The sequence below is a fragment of the Atractosteus spatula genome, chromosome 14 (assembly GCF_055471065.1).
Source record: "Atractosteus spatula isolate fAtrSpa1 chromosome 14, fAtrSpa1.hap1, whole genome shotgun sequence".
NCBI classification, from domain to species: Eukaryota; Metazoa; Chordata; class Actinopteri; order Semionotiformes; family Lepisosteidae; genus Atractosteus; species Atractosteus spatula.
This window is the reverse complement of record NC_142719.1, coordinates 2,079,057-2,106,471: the sequence shown is the minus strand read 5'-3', so window position 1 is coordinate 2,106,471 and position 27,415 is coordinate 2,079,057. Positions and strand designations below refer to the sequence as shown.

Below are 27,415 nucleotides of genomic sequence, written 5' to 3'. Positions count from 1 at the left end.
TGTGAGGGTTACATGTGACAACCCTTTCATTGTCATTTTTCTTCAGATATCTGAAAGTAACTAGCGATGTTAATTTGATATCAGCACGGATCAAATGCCTTAAAAACCTCATTTGGAAGTGAAATGTTAGTTTTGCAAGTAAAATCAAATTACTTTTCAGATCTTTATTATAAGAATACCTTTTTTTCTGCATGAGACAAGCCCCAGGCAACCATGACAGAAAAAAGAAGAGACATGGAATGGTAAATAGGTAAAACTTCCATAGTGATTGACACTGGTAAGCCAGTTCACAAGAGAATCTTTGCTGCTGGCATTAATCCAGCTGCTGTTCTGTTTGTTGTCCATGTCAAACAAGGTGGCAGGCAGCCCAGTTTGGTGCAGAGACCTGGATCAGTCAGGACGTTTTACTTTCCAGCTCCATTCCAGACATCTTCGGACATGGCAGGCAGCTTGCATGCACAACTCTGAACCCCTCCTTTGTGACGCTGGTTTCTGGCTGGTGGAGAGCAGCATGATTCAAGACGTGTTGTTTGGAAACTTTGTCACTTGCAACAACAAGGAGTTGGAAGGCGAATCTACATTTGCGTGTGTCACTTCTCTAAGGAGACAGAGATCAAGAACAACACTAATCACATACGGAACAAACTCAAAAATGCGAATGTGTTATGCAAGCTTTAAGAGAAATGTGAAATGAGCTATGTCAAACAAGCAGTGACAAATGCATCACATTTCCTCTGTATTGCTTTTGTGTTCCGTATGTTAGATGGGTTGGTACTTGAAACCATGGATGGATAGAAAAAACAAAATTACCCTTTTAGGTGGTCTAAACAGGACATGAAAATAAAACCAGTCAAATAAGAATCTTTTTTAATCCTCACACACATTAAAGAACATTTAATTTTTTCTGCAAACCTGCTTTTTGTAGTAGTCACCATCAAGATATCCAGAGAAGAAATGACCTTGCTTTTATTCTATTGCTGTTTCTCCCGGTAATTGCAGGCTCAGTAAATAACTTTGAGGAGTTTGCTCACAAAGTACAAAAATACTTCCTCATACACAGCACACGCAAAACCCTGAAATGTGGAGAGCAAGGGGGTGAATGAACCCAGCCAGGAGGTTGTGGGAATGGAGCCCTTCCCTCTTCTTACACCTTCCTTTTTATCTCCTTTTATTTAAGCATTTTGAAATACAGTATATACAGTATATATACTGTATACTGTATATGTATGTATTCTTATTCTGAAGCAAGAGTTGTTTTGCATTTGATGTTATGGAGACAAAGGAAAACAAGAGTGATCAAAATGTGCTGTCTGGGCTCCTGGCAAAACACTGAGAGATGGGGTGCAGAGGCATGACACCTGAAAGGGGTTTTGTTGTTTCCTGACAACTTAATTGCACTGACGTTTTGAGTGAGACACTCTCTGCTTTAATTAGGAGGCTTTTTGGCGAAGGGACTCTGTGAACTGATGCATGCTATAATATATTAATACTTAACATTTAACTGTTGTATAAGAAGGCTACTATTATTAGCTTTGTTGTTATTATTTTTGTGAAGCTAGGTAAAATAATTTAATCTCGGTTGACTCATTTTTACATTAGCATCTAAAACACAACCTGACTGACATAATTCTGTTGACGCCTTATTCTGATCAACTCTTCTTGAAATGATATAAGTGAACAAACTGATACTGTACAGAAACGAAGACTCATGTTAATCCACTGTTATAAAAGAAAAGGTTGTAGTTAAAAGGTTAGTTGGAAAAAAAGATAATCATAATCACTTAGACACATTTTATCAGTTTCCTGTCCCCTTTTTATGAATACCACTACTGTATGTATTGCATTTCCTCTTCAAGTTTGCTGTGAAAAAGCCAAACAGTGAACAGGAAGTCCATACAGAGAGACTGTGATTTAGAAGCAGGGTAATAGTCAGAAATGAGATGGTCACTAGACCATGGACACAACTGGGTTTCACTGGCTGGCGCTGCAGACCATAGCCTGAATCTGAGACAGATGGAATAAATATTGATAAATTACATGAGATTTATTTACAGCAAAATCATTGGGAGACATTAGGTTGCATAATATGCCACATTTATTATCATGTGTAGCATGGATTCTAATGTCTGTGACTCACTACAGCCAGTAGCATGCTACATTGCACACACTTAAAGGCAAATACTGCAAGAAACTATATTAATCTGAAACTGTACATGTTGGCTTTGGACAGGTATTCCTGACAAAAAAAGATAACCATAAAGTCAGTTACTTTGCAATGATATAAAAGACAACTTATGTAATTGCAGCTGGCTCACATTTTTAAAAGTAGAATTCTCATGTTTTCACGCCTCCCCAGTTCTGACTCACCAGCTGTTAATAAATTTGGCTTTCCTTCTATAGTCCCCGTAGCAGTGCAGGGTGAGTGTTGATCGTTCCCGCTTTCCTCTTTTGCCAGAGCTGTCTACTCCTTTTCATGATTTAAGTCCCATAGTGCCTGCAGGGAGTGAACCTCAAGTGGGAGTTCAGCCCTTACAGATGGTGCTCAATCTTGCAGACCCCCAATGCAGACCCTCCAGATGCCTTTTCAGATAGTCGGGAATCTCCCAAAGTCCATCAGATTTCTTACAATGTAAACCTGTTGGGGTTTTGTAATGTGCAGTATATTATAGACCAGCTAGAATGCCTTCCTATTTCTCTGCTGAATGCAGTTTCTAAAATTAACCTGTTTTCATCTGTCTGTTTTTTATACTCCTCTTATTGACTCCCCGATTATTTCATAACTCCTCTCATTTTATTAATTTTCTCTCTACTAAGACGTGTATCTCTTTACCTTTTTCCCTCTCCTCTTACTTCTGATCTGTGTGTTCCTACCATTCCCTTCTTATGTCTGTTTTTTTCCTGTTGTGCCAGCCATTCTCTTTTACTTTACAACACTGACAAAATCAATAGTTATTTTCACACCGTCTCTCACTGGGTAGTTGGTTGAGGTATTTTACAAATAATGATTTTTAATTCCCTTCCCAGTTAATTGGTATTTGCAAATAAGCAGGGTTATCTAACTGTGGCACAGGGGTGTCCAATCCGGACCAGTGTGTCTGCACATTTTCATTCAAACTCAGCTGTTATCAAAGCTAAATCAGCTACTTCCTGGATTTAATATCCTATTTAACAACTTCTCTCAGTGCTTCAGCTGCAGCTTCTTTATATCAAAACCTATAACACCTGCAGACACACCTGCCTCTCCAGAGCCATCAGTGTTATATCCTCCTCTAGTGTATATGATAAAAACACACTCAATTTTTAATGTACACATTAAGAAGCAATAACTGAATGCATAGAGCAATTAGTAGTGTTCTTAATATTTAAATTTGGAAACATTACCTTTTCATAGAGAAGAGGGTAGCCAAATTAAATGTGAGTAATGAAACCTTTTTCTCTCATTAAAATATTTTTGCAATTCGTCTACTGAGCATATTCTTGCTTGTTTAAAGTTTTATTGGGTTCACATAGGTCCACAATTATTAAAGTTGCCCTCTGGTGCATTTATCCTTTCACGTAACTTTGTCATCTTTTAGATTATTGTAGTTTAAAATTTCTTTATTACTACTGTTAAAGAAGCTCGGAAATAAAAAAAGTTAAAAACCATGCAGTGCCCTCCAAAACAATGGGGACACCAAAGTGAAAAATCTGTGTCCAATTAAATGAATGTGTCCCAATGGTTATTATTGTTTTAAATCACTGGGCTGATCCCAAAGTATGTTTATGCTAATATTATCAAATATATACATATAATTGACCCAAAGTGAAACATTTAAAGCATTTATTTTATATTTCTTATATATATACTGTACACACAAACTTACCTTGCTGGATTTTAATCTCAGCCCACCTTTACTTATCCTACAGCTTTAATAATTGTGAAAATTATACCTCAACTGAAGTGTCCCAGTGGTTTCCAATTTTGGCTAATACTTAAAAAAATAATTAAAATGTGTGTCTAGATTGTGACTTTTTTTTACCACGCATTCTCCTTTAAATTTTTTAGTGCGTAATGAAATGTTGCATGAAACCCCAAACCAACAAAACAAAAACAAACTTTTTGTGTGGTGATCTTAGAATAAGGCAGCATCCTTGCCTTGGGCTAATTAAGTTTGATGAGTGAATTTTATTTATTTATTGCTCTGCTCTTCAAACGGTAAAAAACTCAGTTCTGCTGTTGGCACCAGGTCATGCCACCCTTGCTGAGCATAGACTGTCAGTCTTTGTGTGTTTGGTTCTAATGTGTGCAAGAGCTCGTGTGGCACATGGCTTTGAAGAGCCCTCAATGAGAGAAGCAATGCATTCTCCCTCACCACCCAGCAGTCACACTGCCTTGCTGCTCTGACATTTTCTCTTTCTCTATATGGCCTGTGAAGTGCACAGATAGAAACAATCCCCTCTAGTTAAGAGGCACAACCCATGACTCTGCTCACTGCGCAGAGATAGGAATGGACTCTGAGCTGAGGCTGGGAACTGTGTTGATATGACTATAGCTTTTGCTGTGCAGTGTTTCTAATTATTTTTTAACAGTTTCAGTGTATGCAGTCAGCATGGCAGTACGAATCATTTTTCCACCAATGTGAGCAGAGGACATTGTGGGCTTTACAAAGAGACTTTTCTGATGTCACTAAAGGACTAATCCTACTGTAAGACAGCAGTCCTTTTTATATGATGTAAGAGTTCTTAAAATATAATCATTGAGGTCCAGAGTGTTTTATATTTAACTATGAAATTTACTTGGTGAAAGGGTTTGCTATTCACTACAGGGTGATTCATTGACTCTGACTCACTCCCAATCCTTTCTCTATTCTCACCCAAGAAATTGAGCAAGGAAGCTGTGGGGACCCAGGTATCCCCGCATATGGCAAGAGAGAGGGTTCTGGCTTCCGTCATGGTGACAAGCTCCACTTCGAGTGCCTCCCAGCCTTTGAGCTGGTGGGAAGGAAGAATATCACCTGTCAGAAGAACAACCAGTGGTCAGCCAAGAAGCCCAGTTGCGTGTGTGAGTGAGAGATTCCTCAAACTAAGCTAGTCTGTTTCTCTCTTCCTGGCTGTTCTCTTTCTCTACCCAGACTCTCTGCTTCCACTTTCGTCTTCTACCCCATCCTGTCTTTGCCTCCACGACCCATTTCCCTCCTTTTTCTCAATTAGTCTCTTTCTCTGCCCACCAACCCCTTCTGTCCCTCTCTGGTGTTTGCTCCCAAAGTAGCTTTGCCTCTTTTGCCAACCCTACCTCCCTTAACTCAAGACATACTGTTTTCTTCCATTTCCTTCTATGCATTTTGCCAAACACTCTGCTGTAAATTGTTCGTGTTTTACTTTCATTGCCTTTTGCCTTTTCTCCTGCACCCCCTGTCTTCTCCTCTCTCTTCCACTGCCCCCTCCTCCTGGAGTCTCTCCTAGCACAAACAAAGGTGTCCTGTCTGGAGCCGTTCTCTTGCAGATCAAGCCTTACTGAGATCAGGCTGTTGAACAGGAGCTCCACTGAGACATTATGTTACACGGTCTGCCTCTCGTTGTCAAAGCATCTTCCTCTGTCAACACCCCAACTGGCTTTTTATTTAAAGATTTGTTTATTTTAGTACTCCTCAGTCACGTTAGGCTTCCAAATAGAAGCCAGCTGTCTCTTGCTTTTTCTCCAAGGATATAAACTTCATATTCTATTTATCCATCCATTTCTCTATCTATCAGTTTAACAATCCATCTAATGTATATACCTAGTTACTCGGTTGTCTGTCCTTCAGGATAAGATTGAGCTATAGAAATGGGTCTGCAGATGTTATAAACCAAGAGCGCACAACATCGATTGTGTTATCTGCATTAAGTCTGTACATTGCTGCCATGTAATTTAAGAACTCACGATGGCCAGTTTATTTTACATCTATACATCTGTGCAATCTAATGCCTGCTAAAGATACATTTTAAAAATTAAATAAAGAGGTATTGATTCTCTTTGGCTTTTTGTACTGATAGTGTGGCTCAACTGGCAAATTTACTTCTTAAACACTTTTATTGATTTGTTTAAAAGCTTCTATTGCTTTTTTGTATATATGTATGTCTTTCATAATAGTAGATGAAGCTGCAATTCCTTTTTCATTCATTGTTGAGAAGTGCTTCTATATAAAGACAATTCTCCTCTCAATACATGTAATTCTGGGGTCATAATGGCATTGCTATTCTGTGAACTCAACATTTTTAGCTCTTTTGCACTATAATGATCATCAACTAGAGCTCTAGGCCCTTGGGTCTTGGTAAAAGTTTGAGATCATCAGCTTGAATTCTAAAACTATTTCAGAAAAAAAATGGTTATTTGCCTCCTATACAATTAAAGACAGCAATATTTGCTCAAAATATTTAGAGGAAAAGCTGCCATGACCACATTATTAAAGTGCAGTATGAAGGTGACATTCTCACCCTCATCGCCTAATAACATTTGTCTCATTTTGTGTTGGAAATTAAACAGACCCTTATTGTTTTGTATCACAGAAACTCTCCTTACAAATGTCCTTTTTTAATCCCCTGAGTTTAATAAGCTTGATCTGTATTATCTGTTTACCCTTGACACTCTGTGCAAAATGGGTATGCAAGAAGATTTAATTAGAAACCCCATTAAAAGTGAGTCAATAGATGATAGGTTATATAGCACGATCAGTACACAGCTATATGTACTGAGGCAGTTATTGTCAGATTCTTGATAGATTAGTGATAAATGCGGTAGTAACCAAAGAGAAAGTTCTCTCAGCTCATTTTGAATGATTCACAGCCACCTTCCTTTTGTGTTTTTAGCTGGCTATGATAGCTTGGATTGAGATCTCTCCCTAAAATGAGTTATAATTAGTTCAAGGTGTTTCAACTATTCCATTTCTTTCAATGCAGCAGGAAAAGATTGTACTCCTTCGCTATTGAATTTACATTAATGAGAATCATTAAAGGGATTGTGTGATTAAGTACAATGATGTCTCCTTCCAGTGTCTTCTAGCTCAAATTAAGATTGAATTAGGCCCAGTTTCCATCACAACCCAGCAGTGCAGGAGACGTTCTATAAACATGACTCTTTGCAGTTGTAAGATGCACTGGACGCAGGCCTGTGTATAGGGCATGCATAGGGGAAAGGCTGCACACTGAAAGCTAATATCATTTGTTATATCCCTCTCCTTGGTGGAGGCAAGCTGATGATAAAGCTATAAATCAACACAAGCTCCTGAAATGGTAGGACCTCTGCTTGGGTTAACTCTCCCTCGACATGCCTGCCTTTGCAAACATCATTTGAAATAACCCCCTATGGTTTCGCCAGCTGTCGGAATTCCTCTGACCAGGTATTTCTTTTTGTTCCAGATCAGGCTTTGCCTCTGCAGGGTTGTTTGTCTGCATTCATATTAAAAGGCATCATTTGTATTATGTGTGCCATTTCTGCTAGCCTGCACAGTGCAGATTGTTATTTTTTTACTTTTATTGGCCCTTTAATGTACTGTACATGAGCAAAATCTGAAACATAATTCATCTAATAGCAATTAACATTCTTTCCTCCCTCTTTCTCTGCCTGCCCTTTTACCTTGACAGTAGTGCTGCTCAGCTCGCATCCAGAAACTTAATTGCTACGTTGGTTCATTTAAAGAGTTGGAGGGGTTTTGAGCAAGTTCTGTCATGGCGTGGAATTCGGAAAAGCCTGAAGCTGAGGAGCCCTTCTCTATAGGTTGAGCTTACTGTCTCGTTATTCCTCGAAATAACCTATTGCTTCTCTTTCATCTTACCTCCTTTCCTTCTGCACACAGTCTCCTGCTTTTTCAACTTCACCACCCCATCAGGTGTGCTGCTCTCACCCAACTACCCCCAGGACTATGGGAACAACATGCACTGCGTGTGGCTTATCATCACCAAGCCGGAGAGTCGCATCAACCTGGCGTTCAACGATCTGAGCATGGAGAAGCAGTTCGACTTCCTGTCGGTGAAGGACGGGGGCAAAGCCGAGTCGCCTATCCTGGGGACCTTCTCTGGTGACACGCTACCCTCGCCCCTCACCACCAGCGCTCACGTGGCCAGGCTGGAGTTCCTCACTGACCACACCAACACTGACCGCGGCTTCAACATCACCTTCACCAGTGAGTGCAGGGCCAACCAGAGCTGTACTGAAAGCCTTGTGTAGACTCTAATGTGAAAGCAGGGAGGCCACTTGACTGATGCCAGTACAACACTTAACGTCATGTTCACAAAGCTTATCCTGAAATTAAATCCCAAACATTGATGCTCCCTGGGGAGTTTAGTATCTGGTTCTGTGTAGGCACTTGCTTTCAGCTGAAGTCATAGAATATTTTCTGAGAAAGCAATGCAATGGTGTCATTAAAGTACCACTTCGACTGAATATTCCTGGATGCTTGTTTGAGAATTATTCTTGGTGCTACTATAATGCTAGCAATTTCTTATTCGAAACCCCTCGAAAAAAGTTCTGCGATGAATACTTTGTCAACACAACCAAAGCTAGGAAACAAATTGCATTAAAAATGTTTTATTTTTACACTTTACTGTAAAAGCAGAAAAATTAGATCTAAAATAGAAAAATGCATTTATTGAGATTGTCACATTGGGGTTCTTTATCAAAATGATAAAGCTTCCCCTTCCAGGCTCTGAGTTGAGAAAAAAAGCAGCACATGTCTGGAAACAGCTCACAAGGCTTAATCTGCGGATCTTTTCTTTCCCCTGGAGAATAAGCACATGAGGAGGTGCAATATCAGCATCGAGTGTGGGGCTTGTGTCACAGTATCACACTGAGGTGCCTGGGGAGCAGTATCTGAAGCACACCACTTTTTACCTACATGACTGTCATCCAGAGACATTAACAACTACTGTACATTTTCAACATTAAATAACTACATACATAAGTAAAAATCATGTCTCTTGAATCAATGTAATCATTAAATACATGCAAAATCTTAAATCTATCAATCGATATGCATCGATTATCTTAATAATCTGCATATCTTAATCAAATTGATAGACACTGTTATCTTAAATCAGTTAAAAATATTGCTTCCCTTAAATCGATTAATAAATACTACATCTCTTAAATCGAGCTTGACAAAGCCTACTCTGTGTCTTTTGCACCATGTGGCTGGTTTGTCACCTGTATGAATCTGATGTGTTATATCATTCATGTTAATTAGGAATACGTCAAACTCCATCCAGGAGATTGCTGCTGGCTTAATAAATAAAATTAGAGTGATGGATGAGGCAGGGACATGGTTTGGATATTTCAGATCCAGAAGAATTAATCATTGCAGTTTGTGTCAGGCATGCGACACTCAGACAAATAAACACATCAATAAGCAAATAAATCGAAGAACCAATCAATTGATCAATCAATTGATCTTTCCGGACACCTACAGTAGTTTTATGTATAGCTGATGATCTCCTGATTGGTTGTAACCATCCTTGACCTTTAAAGGACTACAGAAGTCTGGAAACTATCCTCCGCACGATTTTAGATTTTATCAGTAATATAGCCTATAATTATCTAACCTCCACACAGGCCTGTGCCCCAGAAAATCACATTTCATTGTCACTGATCCTCCTCTGACAATGGGATCATGTTTATTGGGTGTTTATACAGCTTTCTCCAGTCTTCTGATACACAGTGGGAAAACTGAAAAGTAACATCAAGAAAAGAAGTGCATATCTAATCTCCTTTCTCCCTCATACAACATTCACAGAAATTCCAAAAGCAAAGACCTAACGGTATTGCCCTTAGGAAATGCGGAATATTCCACATACAGTACATGCTTGCGTAAACCAATCTCTCCTGATTTCTGGTTTCTCCCAAAACAATTCCCTCCTCATCTCTCTCACTCAGCATTCCGGCATAATGAGTGTCCGGACCCCGGTGTTCCTGTCAATGGGAAACGCTTCGGAGACAGCCTTCAGCTGGGCAGCTCTATGTCCTTCCTGTGTGAGGAGGGATTTGTCAAGACCCACGGCTCCCAGACCATCTCTTGTATCCTGAAGGACGGTAACGTGGTGTGGGACAACGCTGTGCCACGGTGTGAGGGTAGGTTGGGTCGCGCTTCGCTTACTCAGAGGCCATTGGGTCATGCTGCCAGCAGCCATAGCGAACGTCATCTGACCATGCTTAAATTACAGAGGTTTGCTCATAGGTGCTTTCCCGGGGCTTCAGCAGTCCGTTTGTCTGCCAAAATGTCTCCATACCACACATTTTCAGAGTTTAACCTTTCTGTTTTCATTCCATATCTACCTGGTGTGGGATCATCAGCTGAGTCTCAGCCCGCAGTAAAGCCTCTAGTTCCCCATGGAGAGAAGGAGGAAGAGCAAACATGCTCCTCTGACACGCCCCTTCCTGTAGCCAATCACCATTCACTCTGCAGTCTCCACAGCCCCTGACAAGAGGGCTTTGCTGTGGGCTGGAGGAGATCCACTTCTCTGTCTGACTTCACTGCAAGCCCGTCCCTGTTGTCCAGGAAATTAAGATAGCCCTAGCCTGCTGATCCCAACCTTATCCTAGTGACACTCTGGCCCTTCCGGAATCTCTATCACAGTCGGCTAGTGGTATGACCTGGGACTGCACTTGCAGCATCTGGGCTGTAGTGCGCAGATTGCTCTTGACTTCCTTTGCTCTTCTAGATCTGCTCCAGGGACTTGCTCAGGACTGCTAGACAAGAGGGTGTAGTGCTGTTCATTTGGGGGAGGGGGATTAGAGTTCACATCTAATAGCACATACACTGAGATTGTGTAAAACACACAGAATAGGAGAGTTAAAAACTCAAGTTGTATCAGTGCAGTGTAAGTAATGTATTATAATATATATTATTATACTGTATGTAATAATATATTTACTTAGATACTTGACCGAGGATACAATACTCCAATGTTTTACTATTTTAAAGTAATATCGTATTAGAATAGAATACATTAATATATCGGTAAGAAATATATTAATATAATTATATACTGCATTATATTCTACTTAGATAAGTGTTAATAAAAAGAATCTTCACACCCACACCTGGCCTTGATAGATGTGAAAAGGATAGACTTAAACATGTACAACTGAATTGAAAGTATTACTGTCTCAAATGTAAATCTAAATGACTTTAATAGTGCTACATAATCTTATAAATAGCAGTCTTATGATTGCAACATGTTGCAATATTAAAACAGGTAATGTCTGAATTTAATTACGCTTTCTAGTGGAATAGGCAGCTCTGTTTCATTACGCAGAGTCTGTTTCAGCCAGTGGTGAATACAGAGTGTCGCTAACAGAAATAAATACAGATGTGGCAGAGCAGTTAGCAGAGCCATCCGAAGCCTTTTAGAGATGAAAGCTTTGTCGACAGACCATGATGTATGTGTACCATCGGATAACTAACAAAGGAGGATTCTGCCGGTTTTTAAACCGTAGGAAATGAGCCAGCTGGGAATATTTCCTAAAGAATTGTCTAATATTTTTATTCTCTGTTGTGCTGTTCCTGTGGTGCGTAGCCTTGGCAATTTTGTCATCCTTTGTTTAGTTTTCTGTTTCTTTCAAGTCCCTCTGTGTTTTTATTTTTCATCCAAGTCGAAGCACATGAAACTGATGTCTTTCCGTTCCTTTGGTCTGCGTGTCAATAAGACATCTTAAAGCACTTCAGTGAGACTGTAAAAGCGCAGGGGAAGTAATGCGATGGATTGTGTATTGTGTTCTACCTCTAGATTCATGGTATTTCATTTTCTGCTCATGCTTTTTTAGTCTTTTGAAATACCGGCACCTGAAACCCATATGCTATTTCACACATGTCATTTAACTCTTGTTTTTTCATGCTATTTTCTTCTATCTGTGAATGGCATTTCCCAAATGTAGGTCCTTCTCTTTATACTGAACACAATATCTCCATTAAAATAGATCAAAGCATTTGCTCCTTATAATTAGCGTTTTAAGGATAACCCTGCTGTCTTCCACTATAAACATGCTTCTTAAAAGCGCAGTGGGTCTCACCAAGTGAGCAGGTCAGGGTGTCAGTTGGGTAGCTGTGTCAGCATGCGTAGGTTGCAAGTGAACAAGTAAAGGTTTATTCCATGCTGAAAAGAGAAGAAAAGAAGCACAACGTTTCGGCTATGGAGCCTTCTTCGAGTGTCAGCTTTACAGTAAATGCAAAAACAGCATTTACCTTCACACTATACAAAGTGCTGCTTTAGAGCTCCTTCACAAAAATGGGAGCTACCTGATCTTTGCACACGTTGAGCTGGGGGCATTGGAGTATCAGTCGTCATGGACATGCCCTGTATGAATGCTGTGCTGTGTCCCCCTCACAGCACCCTGTGGTGGGGAGTTGAAGTCACCCAGTGGTATCATTCTGTCCCCCGGCTGGCCGGAGCTATACAAGGAGGCCCTGAACTGTGAGTGGATCATCGAGGCTCCACCAGGATACCCCATCAAGATCATCTTTGACAAGTAAACATCCCAATTCACGGTGCTGCATGTCTGTATGTCTGTGCGTCTCAGCCTGTTCTTCTATCGCTGTATATCCTTTTCTGTCTGTTGCTCTAAGTCTAAGCTATCCTTGGAAGTTCCAGATGATCATGTAGTTCAGGGATCAGGGAATGGGCAGTTCCCCATGGCATGTCATACTCAGACAAACATAAAACATTTGTCTGTCTTTTGGAGATTTCAGCAGAGTGGTCAGGCTTGCTGTGGCTGTACAATCAAATCCCCACTAGCTGTTACACAGATCTCTTTACAAGTAAGGCTAACCTTCGAGGACAACTGTGAAGGAATGAATGAGAACACAGCAGGAATGTGTGGTACCTCTGATTTTATGTTGCATAAATAACACATTGGGTTCTACACTCTGTTGAACCTGCTGTACTTTGCTCGTTTTTCCAGCCTTTGATTCCATTTAAGTCGGCTGTATGATAATCATGTGAAATGGACAGAATCCTGCTTCAAGGAAAACAGGCAATCACAGCGCACATTACTTTTAAAGACATGAACAGGAGGAATGCCCATTGCCTGTGGAAAGCTTTCTGGTTATAGATTTCTCAGTGGGTTAAATCTGCTTTTAGGATTGAATTGCTGTCCCTTAAATAACATGGAAAGTTCACGGGAGCCAAGCAGCCAGCAGTGCTTGTCTTCCTTCACAGATGTCACTCCTCTCTGCCGATTGGTGGCAGCCAGAAAACAAACTACAGTTTTCTAAAATAAAATATTTTACTGGAACAAAAACCACAAAAGATCATTCTATCACAACCTTTACTTTATTATTATCATGGCTGTTGTTGTTGTAGTTGATATTGTTGATATTGTTGATTGTTGTTGTAAGATATTGGTTAAACTTAAAGTATTTCCTAAATGACATTCCAAAGAACATGCTGCATTTGGATCATGTTGTGTGTGATTTTCCAGGTTCAGGACAGAGGTGAATTATGATATACTGGAGGTACGGGATGGGAAATACCCCTCTTCTCCACTGATTGGAAGCTACCAGGGCACTCAGGTCCCTCAATTCCTCATCAGCACCTCCAACTACCTCTACCTGATGTTCTCCACAGACAAGAGCCACTCGGACATTGGCTTCCGGATCCGATATGAGAGTAGGCATTTCTGCTGAGCAGAGCTGGGGACGATCACTAAACTGCTGCCTACCTAATGCCCACACACACTGATGAGCTACTGAGTTCAAAGGGAGACACAGCCAAGATGTGGCTGCCAAGATGTACTGTGTGTTTGGAAGACAGAATGATCCTGGAAGTTTATTAATAAATCTATAATTTTGTTTTTCTAATACAGATGATACAGTACCTGTCACCCACTCAGATCTTGTCTTATTTACACCAATTTGATGCAAGACAATCCCATTTAAAGGAAAGAAGTTTAAAGCATAATAGTTTAAGATTATGGCACTTTAATACATCTCTTTTCACAGGGAAACTTTTATTCTTTGTTCCTAAATAAATAGACAGTAAGCAGTGTAACAGAAAACCTCAAAAAAGGTTCCAAATCCTTTCTAATGCTGACCAGAACAGCAAGTTTTATTTACATACATATGTTATTTTGCATTTCAAATGTTTGTCTTTTCTGGGATGTAATCCAAATGTGGAAATTATTCATTACACTGCCAATCAAGACAAAAAAAAATCAAAATCATATTGCAATCGGGACCCAAAAACTGTCTCTTTGTTTTGCACAGCGGTGCAGCTGCAGTCCGATCACTGTGTTGATCCCGGTATTCCAGTGAATGGCCAGCGCCATGGCAATGACTTCTACGTTGGTGCCCTGGTGACATTCAGTTGTGAGTCCGGCTACACACTGAGCGACAACGAGCCCTTGGAGTGTGAGCCCAACTTTCAATGGAGCCGCCCCCTGCCCAGCTGTGACGGTAATCTTTGGTCTTGGAGATCTGTCAATGCATCAGGACAGTGAATCAATCAATCAATCGATACGTCAAACAAATACAGTAGGACAGGCCACAAAAAAACAAAAAAGATGATCTTGCAATTTCCTGTTCCAGTAGTGAGCCTGAGCTGCAATGAGTTGAATTGTGGCTGCATGTCATCTTGAAACGCTTGAAAAGCCTGATGTTGTAGGTATGTTGTATGTACAGGTACTGACTGCAGGACTCTAATTCTTCTCCCTCTCTCATTCTTCCCTCTGAAGCTCTGTGTGGAGGGTACATTCAGGGATCCACAGGGACAATCCTGTCTCCTGGTTTTCCTGACTTCTATCCCCACAACCTCAACTGCACCTGGGTGATTGAAACATCTCATGGCAAAGGTGAGACTAGTTCCTTTGCAGAGTGCACTTCCTCTGATTGTAATATGTACTGTATACACAGTATGTTATGAGGGACAATACAAGCTCTGTTGTTGCTTGAGCCTCACTTAGGTATAATCCTACAAAATTAGGGGCTAATAAAAAAGCAGATTCCTTAGCCTTTTATTCTCTCTCTTCTTATTGCTCCAGTCTCCTCCTGTCTCCTTTTCTCTCCCCATATTTATCCACTCCTCTGCCCTTGAGGATCGGAATTTGCACGAGTGACACATCTCTGCTTCTCTACTCATTTTCTCTCATCCTCTCTCCACATCATCGTGTCTCTTCTGTCTTCCTCCCTCACTCTTTGCCCTTTATTGTCACTCCCATGGCCTCACACTCATTCTGTGTCATCACACGCAATCACCATTTCCACCTGCCCTTTCACCTCAGCTCTGATAGTGTATCACAACGACTCCTATTCCATCCATCCCAAGCAGTAATCCTGTCTCCTTTGCTCCCCACTGCAGGTGTGCAGTTCAACTTCCACACCTTCCACCTTGAAAGCCCTCATGACCATCTGCTTATAACGGAGAACGGCAGCTTCTCCCACCCTCTGAAACGCCTCACAGGGTCCACCCTGCCCCCCCCACTCAGCGCCGGGCTGTACGGCAACTTCACCGCCCAGATCCGCTTCCTGTCTGACTTCTCCGTGTCCTACGAGGGCTTCAACATCACCTTCTCAGGTGCGGTGTGTGCTGAGCACACTCAGGGACAGCAACAGGATTCAGTCCTTCCTGAAGCTTCATGTCTATCTCTTTAGGCCAAATCTATCAGAACAAAGCTGCTTTTATCAAATCTCTCTTGTAACACACGTTTCAAAAATAAAGGACGTATTTATTGTATACAGTATATATTTGACGCTTGCCGCATCTTTGCAACTTTATCCGGCTGTAGTGAATAGGAATGGAAGTGGAATAGACATTTGATGGATTGAATAATATGCACTGTGTATGTGTAAGTGTAATATGTGCTTTGTTGCTTTTGTTATTTTTATCTGGACTGCACTGGCATGACCATGAAGCGTTGAACTGAACTTTATAAGCTTTTACACCAGAAACTGATTCCTCATGTGACCTTGCGAATGTGCTCCGTTCCTCCTCTTCTATCTGCCTTTCAGAGTACGATCTAGAGCCTTGTGAGGACCCTGGGGTCCCTCCGTTCAGTACTCGCAAGGGGTTGCAGTTTGGGGTGGGGGATGCTCTGACTTTCTCCTGCTTCCCGGGGTACCGTCTGGAGGGTCCCTCTCGGGTCACGTGTCTTGGGGGTCGGCGCCGGGTATGGAGCTCCCCTCTGCCAAGGTGTGTTGGTAGGTGGTCACGTGCTTTCATTTTGCTTGGTTGACATTTGATGTAAACTTGTTTTCTAAATTCGGACAAATGCTCAGGAGCTCTCCCAGGACTAATCAAATACTGCACCTCTCAGTCCAACCCATTCCAGGACTTTGATACGGCTATCTTTTCAAATCAGATCAGCTAATTACCTACTGTAATTACGCAGCAGGTTGTACCAAAGCTCTGCATTTGAACAGGCTGGAAGGCTTGTTTTCTTGGCTCTGCCTGAGCAGCCCTGTGCCCTCATTTTTGCTGTCTCCTCTACTTTCCTCCGGAAACGATAGATGTTGACAGCTGTAATGAAGTTTGAAAGCAAATCTCGCAAGAACTTATTTGCTAGTTCCCCCCAAATATGTTATAAAATTGTGCGTGACTCTAGGCTTAAAAAAGCAATTTCTTAATAAGATGATTTTGTCATTTACAGTAAATTATAAGGATTTATTTTGAATGATTTTTTTGCAGCCTGGGTTATATTATCTAGATGTTTATGGTTTTCAGGGGCAGTAAGTCAAGATAACACAGATTTATAAATAAACATTTAGATTAACTTAAATTAAGTGTTTTTAGCTTTTACTTAATATTCTCAAGAGCGCTTATCTATTTGTTTTTTTCCACGTGTAATTTGTATTTGACAATAATAGAAAAATGGGAAAACTGAAATTTTATTTGAGAAGCGGAAAGGAAATAATGGACACTTTGAATTGCAGGAGGTGGTTCATTACATTACTGAGACAAGCTTTCTTTCCCATTACTGTTTAATAAAACAATTTCTAGCAGCAAAGACTACATTAACATTGCTGTTATCACACATTAAGGGGTCTTCTAAACTGAACTGTCTGACAAATGGCCATTTTTATCCTCATATCCAAATGAGGCTCTCTTTCTCTAATTGTATTCTTGACATATACAGTAACAATATTCCTTTTATCAGGAGGGAAGAACTTAGTACACAAGTAAACTTTACCTTAGTGTAGTAACAAGTAATAGGTTTATTCCATGCTGAAAAGAGAACAAAGAAAACACAAAGTTTTGTGTTTTGCTCTGTGGAGCCTTCTTCAGGTGTCAAAGTCCTGCAGGCCCTGCACCTGTGTTCTCCACAGGGGTGCTGCAAAAGAGCTCAGTGCACCTGCCCTTTTCCTTAGTGTACAGTATGTTCATTTATGCACCTTTATCTGCTTGCTGCCATGCAGTCAGGCTCTTGTGGCTTAAGTGTGTGAGAGTGTGTACCTGATGCTTGGGATGGCATTGAAGTGAAGCCTTTGGTGTTTCCCCACACAGCGGAGTGCGGCTCGTCTGTGACTGGCACCCAGGGCGTCCTCCTGTCACCCAACTACCCCGCCTACTACAGCAATAACCATGAGTGCATCTACTCCATCCAGACCCAGCCGGGAAAAGGAATCCAGCTACGGGCCAGGGACTTCAGACTGGAGGGCGGAGATGTGCTGAAGGTGAGATGGGCTTCGCTGCAGCCCTATACCTGTGTTCTCCCCAGGGGTGCTGCAAAAGAGCTCAGTGCACCTGCCACGTCTTTTGAGGGCTATCGCAGTTTCAGTGCATAACAACTGCAGTAGAAAGATGTGTGTAGTTCATCTGACAAGCACACCTCTCCATGTCCCGGCTGGGATCCGATCTCCGAGCATGCACGATACCACTCCATAGAGAGCAGATAACGCAAATATTCTAGTATGGCAGAGCCCTGTACTGTCTAGATCTTAGAGGGGGACAACATTATTGCAACTTGCTCAGTGCACAGAACCCTGTCACGTGAGCGGACAAAGCTAATTGCATTGTGCCTTTGGGCTCAGATTAAAGCCTCTGGCTGTGTTGCAGGTTTATGACGGCAACAGCAACCGTGCCCGCCTGCTGGGTATCTACTCTGGCATGGACCTGCTGGGAGTCGCTCTGAATAGCACCTCCAGCTCCCTGTGGTTGGAGTTCATCAGCAACACCCAGAACACCAGCAAGGGATTCGAGCTGCACTTCACCAGTTAGTGCCTTTCTCCTTCTCTTTCTACTCTTGTCTCTATCTGTCTGGGGAGTTTTGGAATTCCAGAAGTAGACACAATCTTAGCTTGTGAAGAAATTGGGTGATATGTTTCTGTATTTCCACTTACATTGTCCTGTACATTTTTTTGGCTTGTTGTTGTTGAGCAGCAGACAGCACTAAATAGGCTGCCACGTTTGTCAGTCCCTACAGAGAGGGTGATTAAAGACTATAGTTTCAAAACTAAATTAAAATGAAAACTTTGGCCCACATCCTAGTTCCAAACAATAGGACCCAGTATCAAGTGGCACCTAGGGCTGTGTTTGCAATTTATGATTTTCTGGTGAAGGCTTTACTTTATCATTGTCTTAGAATACCCTCCGTGACACTGCTTACTTAATTTCCTCTCTGACTCCAGGTTTTGAGCTGGTGAAGTGTGAGGACCCTGGGGTGCCCCAGTTTGGCTACAAAAAAGAGGACAAGGGTCACTTTGCAGGCAGCACCGTGTCCTACAGCTGTAACCCTGGGTACACGCTGAAGGGCAACGAAGTCCTTACTTGCCTGACCGGAGAGAGGCGGGCCTGGAACAGCCCTCTTCCGCACTGCGTAGGTAAGAGAATCCTGCAGATTGGGCTACTTATGGTTACACAGTTATGGTAAGCTGAGGATCCACCCTGATACTTTGACAGCCATTCATTGCACATACAGTAGTAGAACAAAAAACTGAAGAGAAAAGAGAAAACTGCCCATCTGAATCATTTGTGTTATTTAATGGATCTTACACTTCTTGGGTAGCTGGTTCCAGACTTAACTCCCTTAACTGTGTGAAGTTCAACCAGTTCTCAGTCTCAAACACACTTCCCATTACTTTCCACTTGTTTGTGTTTCACTGTTGATCTTGGAGAAATCTATTGGATTTACTGTGCCTTTGAAGATTATGAATACTTGGTATTTGATACAGGTGAATTCATAGTCTTTGCGGTTCAAGACAATAAAAGATGAGGTACTTTACACCAGTCAATGTAATACATCCCTTAAGCTTGGGAATGTACCTTGTTGCTCTTATAAGGACAGATTCCAAATTGAATCCATAATAATGTGTGTTTGTCATGGATCCATGTCCTGGATTTGTCATGCCATAATGAGATCTTTAAAATAAGTGATCCCAGGAAAACAGACACACAAATGTAGCTGTAAGGTACAAAGCAGTGCAGTTTATTTAATGTGAGACAAATAAAAGGTAATAAACACAAATCTAGCTCCTTCTTGAACTGCTTTTTTGACTTCAAGTCCCTAACATACCAGGCAGATTCATAAAAACACTCAATCTCTCTCCCTCTGAGGTTTTCCCCAAAACTCAGAGTTTCCACAGTCAGTCATCAGCATCATCATCTTCAGTCAGCAAATCAAACCAACCCAGAAATCCGCTGCTTCCTGGCTTTTAAAATGTCACCTGACCAATTGCCTTCCAGAATCTGGTCAGGTAACTCACTGATGCTACCCATTCTTCTTAGCCTTCTCGAGAATGTGGTTCTGAAACGAATCTCCATTTGACCTGAACCCACTGCCCTCTTACAGAGGCCAAAAGAAACTGAGCACATTTAGGTCACTGTCTTAGTGATGGGAAAAAGTCTCCTGTGCTTCATGCAGCACATCCTCAAGGAAAAAAACACTTGTTGCCTGGTTTCTGTGACTTTTAAATGCAGTTTTCAATCCAGCATACATCCCTGTTACTACAGCAGCAATTTTAGAGGCAAATTCTGAAAAGTAAAAGAAATCTGAAAAGGCTTAAGTAAAGTTATTGAACTCCTATTTTCTTCAATCTTACAACAGCAGAAGTGTTAACTTACTCAGTGCTTGTAAGAGTGAAAAAGCTCAATTGTTTCGCAGCACTCTGAGCAGGCTATCACCAGTATGGGTGAAGATGGTTCTGTTTCAGAATGATTTATTATCCTCAGACTCCCTTGACTGGGAATATTTGTCTGATATAAGTTCAGCAAAATATATATATACAGTACTGTATATATCTCCTCTGGAGATAGAAAAAGTGATTAATTTGATCTGAACCATACTGGACACTTGATGTATGCTTTTGATTTTATTTTTTTCTTTGTGTTTCTGAAGAATTTCTTATTTGCCAAATTACTCATGACTTCAAAAGATGTCCCAAGAATACTTTTTATCTGCATTTTTAAAGTGAAAACCTGCAAACCATATGTAATAAACATACTTTACACATTGCAGAAGTCAAGTAATTATCCTTTTTATATTTATTGTTCACACATTAGTTACAGTGAAATAATGCATATTCAGGTGACTGAAGCTTGTAACACAACAGATAAAATGTTCTGCTGTTTTAATGAAACCATGGTCCAGCAGGTACTTGAGTGACAGCAGTCAGGATGCATCAACATGGAAATAGGAGAGCTGTTTACTTTTTCCATTACAGAAACTCTCAGCCATCGAGGAGAGATCATCAGCCTTCCCAACATATGCTAGTGCCAGCAAACCGAATGTTTTGACAAGAGCTTTGATTATCTTCTCCGTTTGTTGAATAAAATAAGAAAACAGAATCTGATCTCCAAACCCTGATATTTCAGTACTGAGGCTTTGCATTTTCTTTCAGTAAACAATGAATGTACACATGAATTAATAAATACATCACTGAAAATCAAAACTGGCTAGTAACGGTTTATTTTTTAATCATTTATTTAGTATCACCCTTAAAATGTAACTTGTAGCTTTACTAGTGGTGTTGTAATGTAATACAAGAGAGGCAGAGAAAGAGAAGGGAAGATGTGATTTTGTTTTTACCAGATTGGATAGTAATTGGGGCCCACTTGCCTGCTTGTTTTCCACAGCGGAATGTGGAGGTATCATTCGAGGGGAGACATCAGGGCGGATACTATCGCCGGGGTACCCTGCACCCTACGACCACAACCTACATTGCGTGTGGACCATCGAGGCCCAGCCTGGCAGCACCATCGGGTCAGAACAAGCTCAGTGGAGCTTTCTTTAGTTCTTGATCAGGGATCTGAAATTGGAGAGCAACCAGTGGAATACAGTACATCAGGTTAATAGAGGGCCTGGTTTTGTTAAAGCCGGAGCAGGGAGCACCTTCGAATGATGTATTCAATGAAGTATTGTGATGTACAGTATGTACCTTTTGCTCAATGATTCGGTTTAATTAAGAAGCATTGCCTTTGAAAAGGACTGAAAAATAAATTCATTTGTTATAAAAGTTTGGAATGGGTTCTGCAGCTGTGAGTTTCTCAAAGATTTTATTTCTCTGTTAATAGATATTTCCGTAAATCATGGAGCTAAACAAGACTCTCTTGAATCTCCTGCAAATGTCCTCAGGAGTTTTAATGACTCAATACAGGGATTGTTCTGAAAATGAAACTCAGTAAGACTGAGTATTTGCAATCATCTTATTCTTATGTAACATTTATCTATATGAAAATCCTAAGAGTATTGTACATTTAAAAAGAAATCTAGAAAGTGAAAAATGATGTCAAAATGGTATTTAAATGAGCACGCATTTTAGGCCAGGGTAGGGTTAGGATTACAAGGACCATTAATTATTGTCTCCTGTTGTAATCCTAGTTTCACTTTAAATGACAAAATTAAAGATACCGTAATTTACCCAATAGGACAGGTTGCCCTACAACTTTTTATCTGACTCAGTTTTGGGAAACAATTACTGAAAGGTGCAATACGCAATATAAACAGATAAAACTATCCAAAAAATAAATTGAAGATAGGAACAAATTAACACTTGTCCCAAAAAGTTCACCTGGGCCCTAAACTCCAGCACTGACCGTAAAAACTTAATCTGAGTAGTTTTGCAATCTGTCTCTGAACCCCTCCAGGCATCAGATTTGAAAATCTTCCTCAATCCAAAACCTACTGCATATAGCTATCCATCATTACAACCCAGCGCAAAATGCTTTTTAAGAGCTATTTTAAAACTTCACAGTTATGGCATGCATCTTCAGTCTATGCCTTTCACTAATGTCTTTTCACTCCATGACAAAACTGACACCAGAGAGCTTGAATCAGAGGGGCTGGTGTCTGTCTCAGTCTTACAAAGTCAAATATCTGGAGCAGTACGCGTGTGTTAGATAGCAGTCAAGTGTGTGAAGACATTGATCAGCCGGCTTGAGTTTCAGTTCAGTGGATGCGCTGGATTGTGTTTTCCTGATATGCAAAATGTGTGAAAATAAAAAAGACCAGGCGTCTCCTCTTTTCCTTCACTCAGGCGTGAAGGCAGTGACAGAGTGACACAAACGACATCTAAATTAAAAACGAAATGATCACTGAAGGAGCATTGCCACGTCATGTTCTGTGGATTCACAGATGACTTTCATCCTATCAGTTGCTGAGCATTCTAGCATTCAATTCCGATGAAAGGACATGGTGGCAGATATTATCCTGTTACACCAGGGGGATTAGCCATTCGGGGAAGGATACATGTTTGTCAGGGGCAGTAGCAATTGTAGAAGTTTAATCTCCTGCATGATTTACAGATATTATCATGCTGGCAGTCCTACAGCTGACCTTATTTCAAAGTTGCCACTGTTATCAGTTGGCAAAGCAATAAATTCAGCTTAATTAACTGACACCTGTTTCCCCTGCAAAAACATTTGAACCCATCAGAACTGTTCGGAGCCTCTGTTTGCACGTTTTACATATTTAAACTGTGTGTGTACCAGATATTTCTGTTGTGTTTTTGAGAACTGTAATTTATGTACAGTATCAACACACCAGTGTTTTACTCTTTTTTTTTACTCTAAATTTGTGTGTTTCTAGGTGATGGGGTTAGATGTATTTAGAAAGCTCATAGATTTTGTACTTATAATAATCATTAGAGTTTTTAGAACTGGCTGGTTTAAATATCTTTAAAGTGGAATCTGAGATTCTCATTTCTACACTTGTTCAGTCCTGAATTAAAGGCATGGTGGCCTGTTATTCTCTCTCTGGTGAGTTTCACTGGCTGAAGGGGCAGATGCTGTAATTGGAATGTCCAGCAGACCACTGTCTTTTTCATGATGCAAAACAACCCTGAGATGTCAAGAAGGCAACATTAGAAGGGCTAAAAATCCTTCTTGCATCCTCTGCTCATAACGTCTTCAGGGAGTTGTGAAAAGCACAAAAAGAAAACAGCCACTTTATAAACAAGAAAAGATTTTTTTTTAAATATTTTATGTCACCTTGTTGCAACAGTGAGCTCAGAGTCTGCCTGGGGATTTGAGGAGGAGCATGTGTGGTTGGTGCCAGAAAGTCAAGAGTCAGTGCTGCAGTTTATGAAAATGAATGTGTCACCACCGCAGAATTTATCTCTCCAGTATAAGCAACAGAGGAGCAGAGAGTATCGGAAACTGAAAAACGGGGGTCTGCAAAGGTTGTCTTTATTACTAGGAGAGTCTGTGGATTTAATAAGATGCTTTCAGTCATGCTAAACTCTTTTAGAAATGGAATCCTAGGCTAATCTAAGACCTGTCCTTTCTTATGTAAAACATTACATTCTTTTTTTAGAATGCTGTTTAAAATATGTGAGCAAAGCAGTGAGAAAGGCTGTAATTAGGGAATTTCCATCCTTTGCAGAAGGAGGGGGATTTTAAAATCATCCCAGGTCCTTGCTATGAGACTCTATACTGGAGCTTTGTTATGAGGAAAGGAGGTCTGCAGTGCGTAGCGAGTCTTATTAAAATCACAGGAAGAGCAGTGATGTGGGGATTTGACACAAGATAAACACATCACAACACGCATGCTGGCAGGAGAGGACCTGTTCTCTGGGCCAAGTTTTGCATAGCAAAGGCAGATGTATCAGAAAAATGGCAGAGGTCATGAAATGAGTAATGAGATAATTGCACAACAGGTCTAAAACCAAATTCAGTGTATTGTTTCCATATGATGCTGGTTACAGATGCATTAACATTGTGACTGCTCCCTCTTCATTGGTCATGTCAGGATATCTGATGAATTACTTAAAGTGATTTGGAAAAATGTTGTAGTGCGGTGTCATCAGAGTTTTGTTTTGTATAAGTAGTACAAAGTGTGATTATTGTCGACCAGAATCAGTACAGAGTGGATAAGTTCCTTTCTGCTCATTCGTCCTAATTCACAAGCCACCTAGAAAAGCAGAGTGTGCAGTGATTTCCAAATTGAGGACAAAAGCAAATAGAGAATGTTGTTGAAAAGAATCTGTATTTTGAAATAGCAGCAGGGACACTTGGCAGAGTCAGACACTTCTCCCAAGGCAGGGTGTGAGCTGGAAGGTGGTCTGACTACTGAGGCTTAACAGGATGTTGGACCTGTGATTTGGGGGTTTGTGAGAGTGAGTTTCCGCCCACTAAGATCCACTTGTCACAGTGTTTGTGGGCTGTCAGAGATTTCAGATAAATTGCTCCAGGGATTATCAGTTCAGTTGCAGTTTCATCCTTGCTGGAGGTGTGTGAGGGCTGAACTGGGGAACAGTGTTTGAATAAGGGGAGGAGGTCATGAATTGAGCAAGTGTACTACTGCCTGTGCTCACCACAAAATGTTTGTTTGCTTCTGCTTAAAACCATCAACCCGAGCGTTGGCCCTAGGTTGTGTTTTTCTTGCAATCGTGTTTGTTTGCAGCCTGATGAGACACCAGGGAGCCGGCAGGTCTGAAAGAGAGAGAGAGTCTCACACTGGCTGGGCTGGGATCTTCCTCTGCAGCTCCCCCTCACATCCCTCGCGCGTCTTCATAATTGTTTCCTATGGGGATGTGAGAGAGTGTGAGAGAGGTGGGGAGGGATGTTGCTGGGGTTTGCCTGGCAGATCGAGGTTAATTAAAAGCCTGATTTTTTTCTCGTGCCCTGGCATATATAAAACAGAGTAAGGTATGCATATATATTCTTTTGATCGCATTGTGCACAATCAATTATTAAATATCATTTGCAATGCATTAGACTTGACTGTTTTTTTTTCTGGTACAAGGACACTAATAAGCTGTGTGACGCTGGTTGACTGTGAAGCTATGAAGGTGCATGGGGAACTATTTTGTATGTAGATTCCAGTCTCATCACTAGCTGTCTGTCTTTCATCCTCTTGTTGTCAGGAAGGGAGCTGAGCCTTACATCCTCCAAACATGTCTATTGTTCCTTCTAGGTGATAATTACCTTGAACAGCCATTGCATAGCTAAAGCCTACCAGTCCCTGTTACAAGCTGCCTTAGAATCCCTTATCACTGCCTTCGCTTGGATCTGGGGCTCATGACAAAAAGACAACAAAACATTTTGAAATTCTTTTTCTCCAGGGTACCCAGCCCATCTGTATTTGAAAACTTGCTTATGAATGTGTACCCCTTTAAAAAAAACGATGTGTGTACTTTTCTTTTTTAACCTAAACTTTTTTTTTCCTCTGGCTTTTTTTAATTCTGTACTAATGGGCCAAAGGGAGTAATTTAAAAAAAAATTCTTGAATTAGAAAACAAATTCTGACTAGACTCTTGCAGTGACCTACTGTAAGGAGACTTTCAAGAAAGCATCATCTTAACTGGACGTTTTCCACTAGAAATTAAGATTTTATATAAATTCTGTTTATGGAGTAACTTTAGATTAACCTCCACCTCACTTATGCAAACTTTAACGGCATATTATTTTACTACTTTACTGAGGAAGAAGCAAGAAAGCATCCATGAAATCACAAGCAATGATCATTGAAAACTGCTGAGTGACCTTTTTCAACAATAAGCGAGCACTGTTCATTTTCTGAAAGATGTTGTTAATGTCTAAAGGCATCAATCTAGGAGAACACATAGAAGTTGAAAAGAGATGTTCATTCTTTTAAAATGCCAAGATTAAAAAAAGAAAAGGTGATTCAGCCGTTATGATAATTTTTTTAAATGTGCTTTCCTTTTACATTTTGCACAGAAACAAGCACACTTGTAAAGGTGCACAGAGACACACACACACACACACCTGTAACCAACAAACACACACACACACACACTAGGAGCCACTCCTTGTGCTGTCCTGGCTCCAGGGAGCACTTTGTGATGAAAACTGACTTGGTAAATTGATTAGGCCCATGGATACTCGTGTATAGATTTGCTGAGAAGAGATGGTAAATCTGCTGAGTCAGGAAGAAGCGCTCTTTCTCAAAAGCAATCTTAAAGCAAAATGTATTGAGATGACTATCAATAACAGAGTCACTGTTCTATAATGGAGACTTAGCACTGTTCCAGATAGAGAAGTAAGAAATAAGTTCTTATTTATTGTATTTTTTTGTCCCTCAAAGAATACATACCTGGCTTTTCAGTTTACTTTAAAACGATGTAACTTGGAAGTGTACCTTGTTTTTTTACACCTTCCAAAATTCAAATCATTGTTTAGTAATCATCTTAGCTTACACTAACAGCTCGTGCCTGCTATGACATCCTCTTGCAAGTATGTTAGGGACATTTGTCAGAGCTGTCTGGTTTTTCCTGTTCCCAGGTCCAGCAGTATCTACAGGAGACTTTATTGGTGGAACGTGTGCACATACAGACAGACAGCTCTGTATATATGTACATACACAGGTACTCACCGCATCAGAGGAGTGCTGCTGCAAGTGATCAACTCAATGCTGGCGGACTTTGCCAGTTGTGTGAAACTGCTCTGGGAATCCATGGAACTCTTGGCTAATGTTATAACTCAGACTTGATGCAGTAATGTCTGGACAGGGCTCACCCTGTACTGTACTGTAATGCATTGCCTCTAAGGACCAGGCAGAGCACTTTATTTATCTGACTTTGGGTACAAAGTCTTTTTGCTAAAACCATTTTTAGCTCTTACTGCCACATGAATCATGTCCCCTTAAACATTTTGTAATAACTTTGTATAAGTAAAGACAGTAGAGGCCTGGTTAAACAGAAATCTGGGAGGAGATTAAACTTTTAGTTTTGACAATTTCTGTTCTACTACAGTACATACAGTATGTATCGCATCTCCTAAGAACCTTCGTGCACATCTTTCTTGCACTCAGCGTTTGCTGTCTCCAGAATCACTTACTATTTCATCTTGTTCCTGTGCTTCTCCTACACTCCATCATCCCCTTGCACTCGCCTGCTTTTCTGCCCTAGCTGGACCAGGGAACCCAAACCGCCATTCACCTCCTCCAAGTTGGGTCTCGGGGCTGGAGCTTCTTAGCCCACCTCAAACAAGGAGCTCCTTGACCTCTGCCTGTCCGTACTCCACAGGGGGAAAAAAACACAGCTCTGCACATTCATAGTAGTGTAGCATTTATCTTCTTTTC

The 27,415-nt window shown here is 40.8% G+C and overlaps 1 protein-coding gene across 1 annotated transcript in view; it reads left to right on the top strand.

Moving 5' to 3' along the window:
- Positions 1 to 27,415, top strand: part of csmd2 (CUB and Sushi multiple domains 2) — a 266,444-nt gene that overhangs the window by 168,432 nt on the left and 70,597 nt on the right. Inside the window, exons 13-25 of the mRNA XM_088932853.1 lie at positions 4,859 to 5,041; positions 7,812 to 8,138; positions 9,884 to 10,078; positions 12,337 to 12,475; positions 13,427 to 13,614; positions 14,211 to 14,399; positions 14,678 to 14,794; positions 15,301 to 15,516; positions 15,951 to 16,139; positions 17,443 to 17,612; positions 17,995 to 18,151; positions 18,567 to 18,758; positions 21,010 to 21,136. Coding sequence (XP_088788979.1) covers positions 4,859 to 5,041; positions 7,812 to 8,138; positions 9,884 to 10,078; positions 12,337 to 12,475; positions 13,427 to 13,614; positions 14,211 to 14,399; positions 14,678 to 14,794; positions 15,301 to 15,516; positions 15,951 to 16,139; positions 17,443 to 17,612; positions 17,995 to 18,151; positions 18,567 to 18,758; positions 21,010 to 21,136 — 2,389 coding nt within the window. The remainder of the gene's footprint in view (positions 1 to 4,858; positions 5,042 to 7,811; positions 8,139 to 9,883; positions 10,079 to 12,336; positions 12,476 to 13,426; positions 13,615 to 14,210; positions 14,400 to 14,677; positions 14,795 to 15,300; positions 15,517 to 15,950; positions 16,140 to 17,442; positions 17,613 to 17,994; positions 18,152 to 18,566; positions 18,759 to 21,009; positions 21,137 to 27,415) is intronic.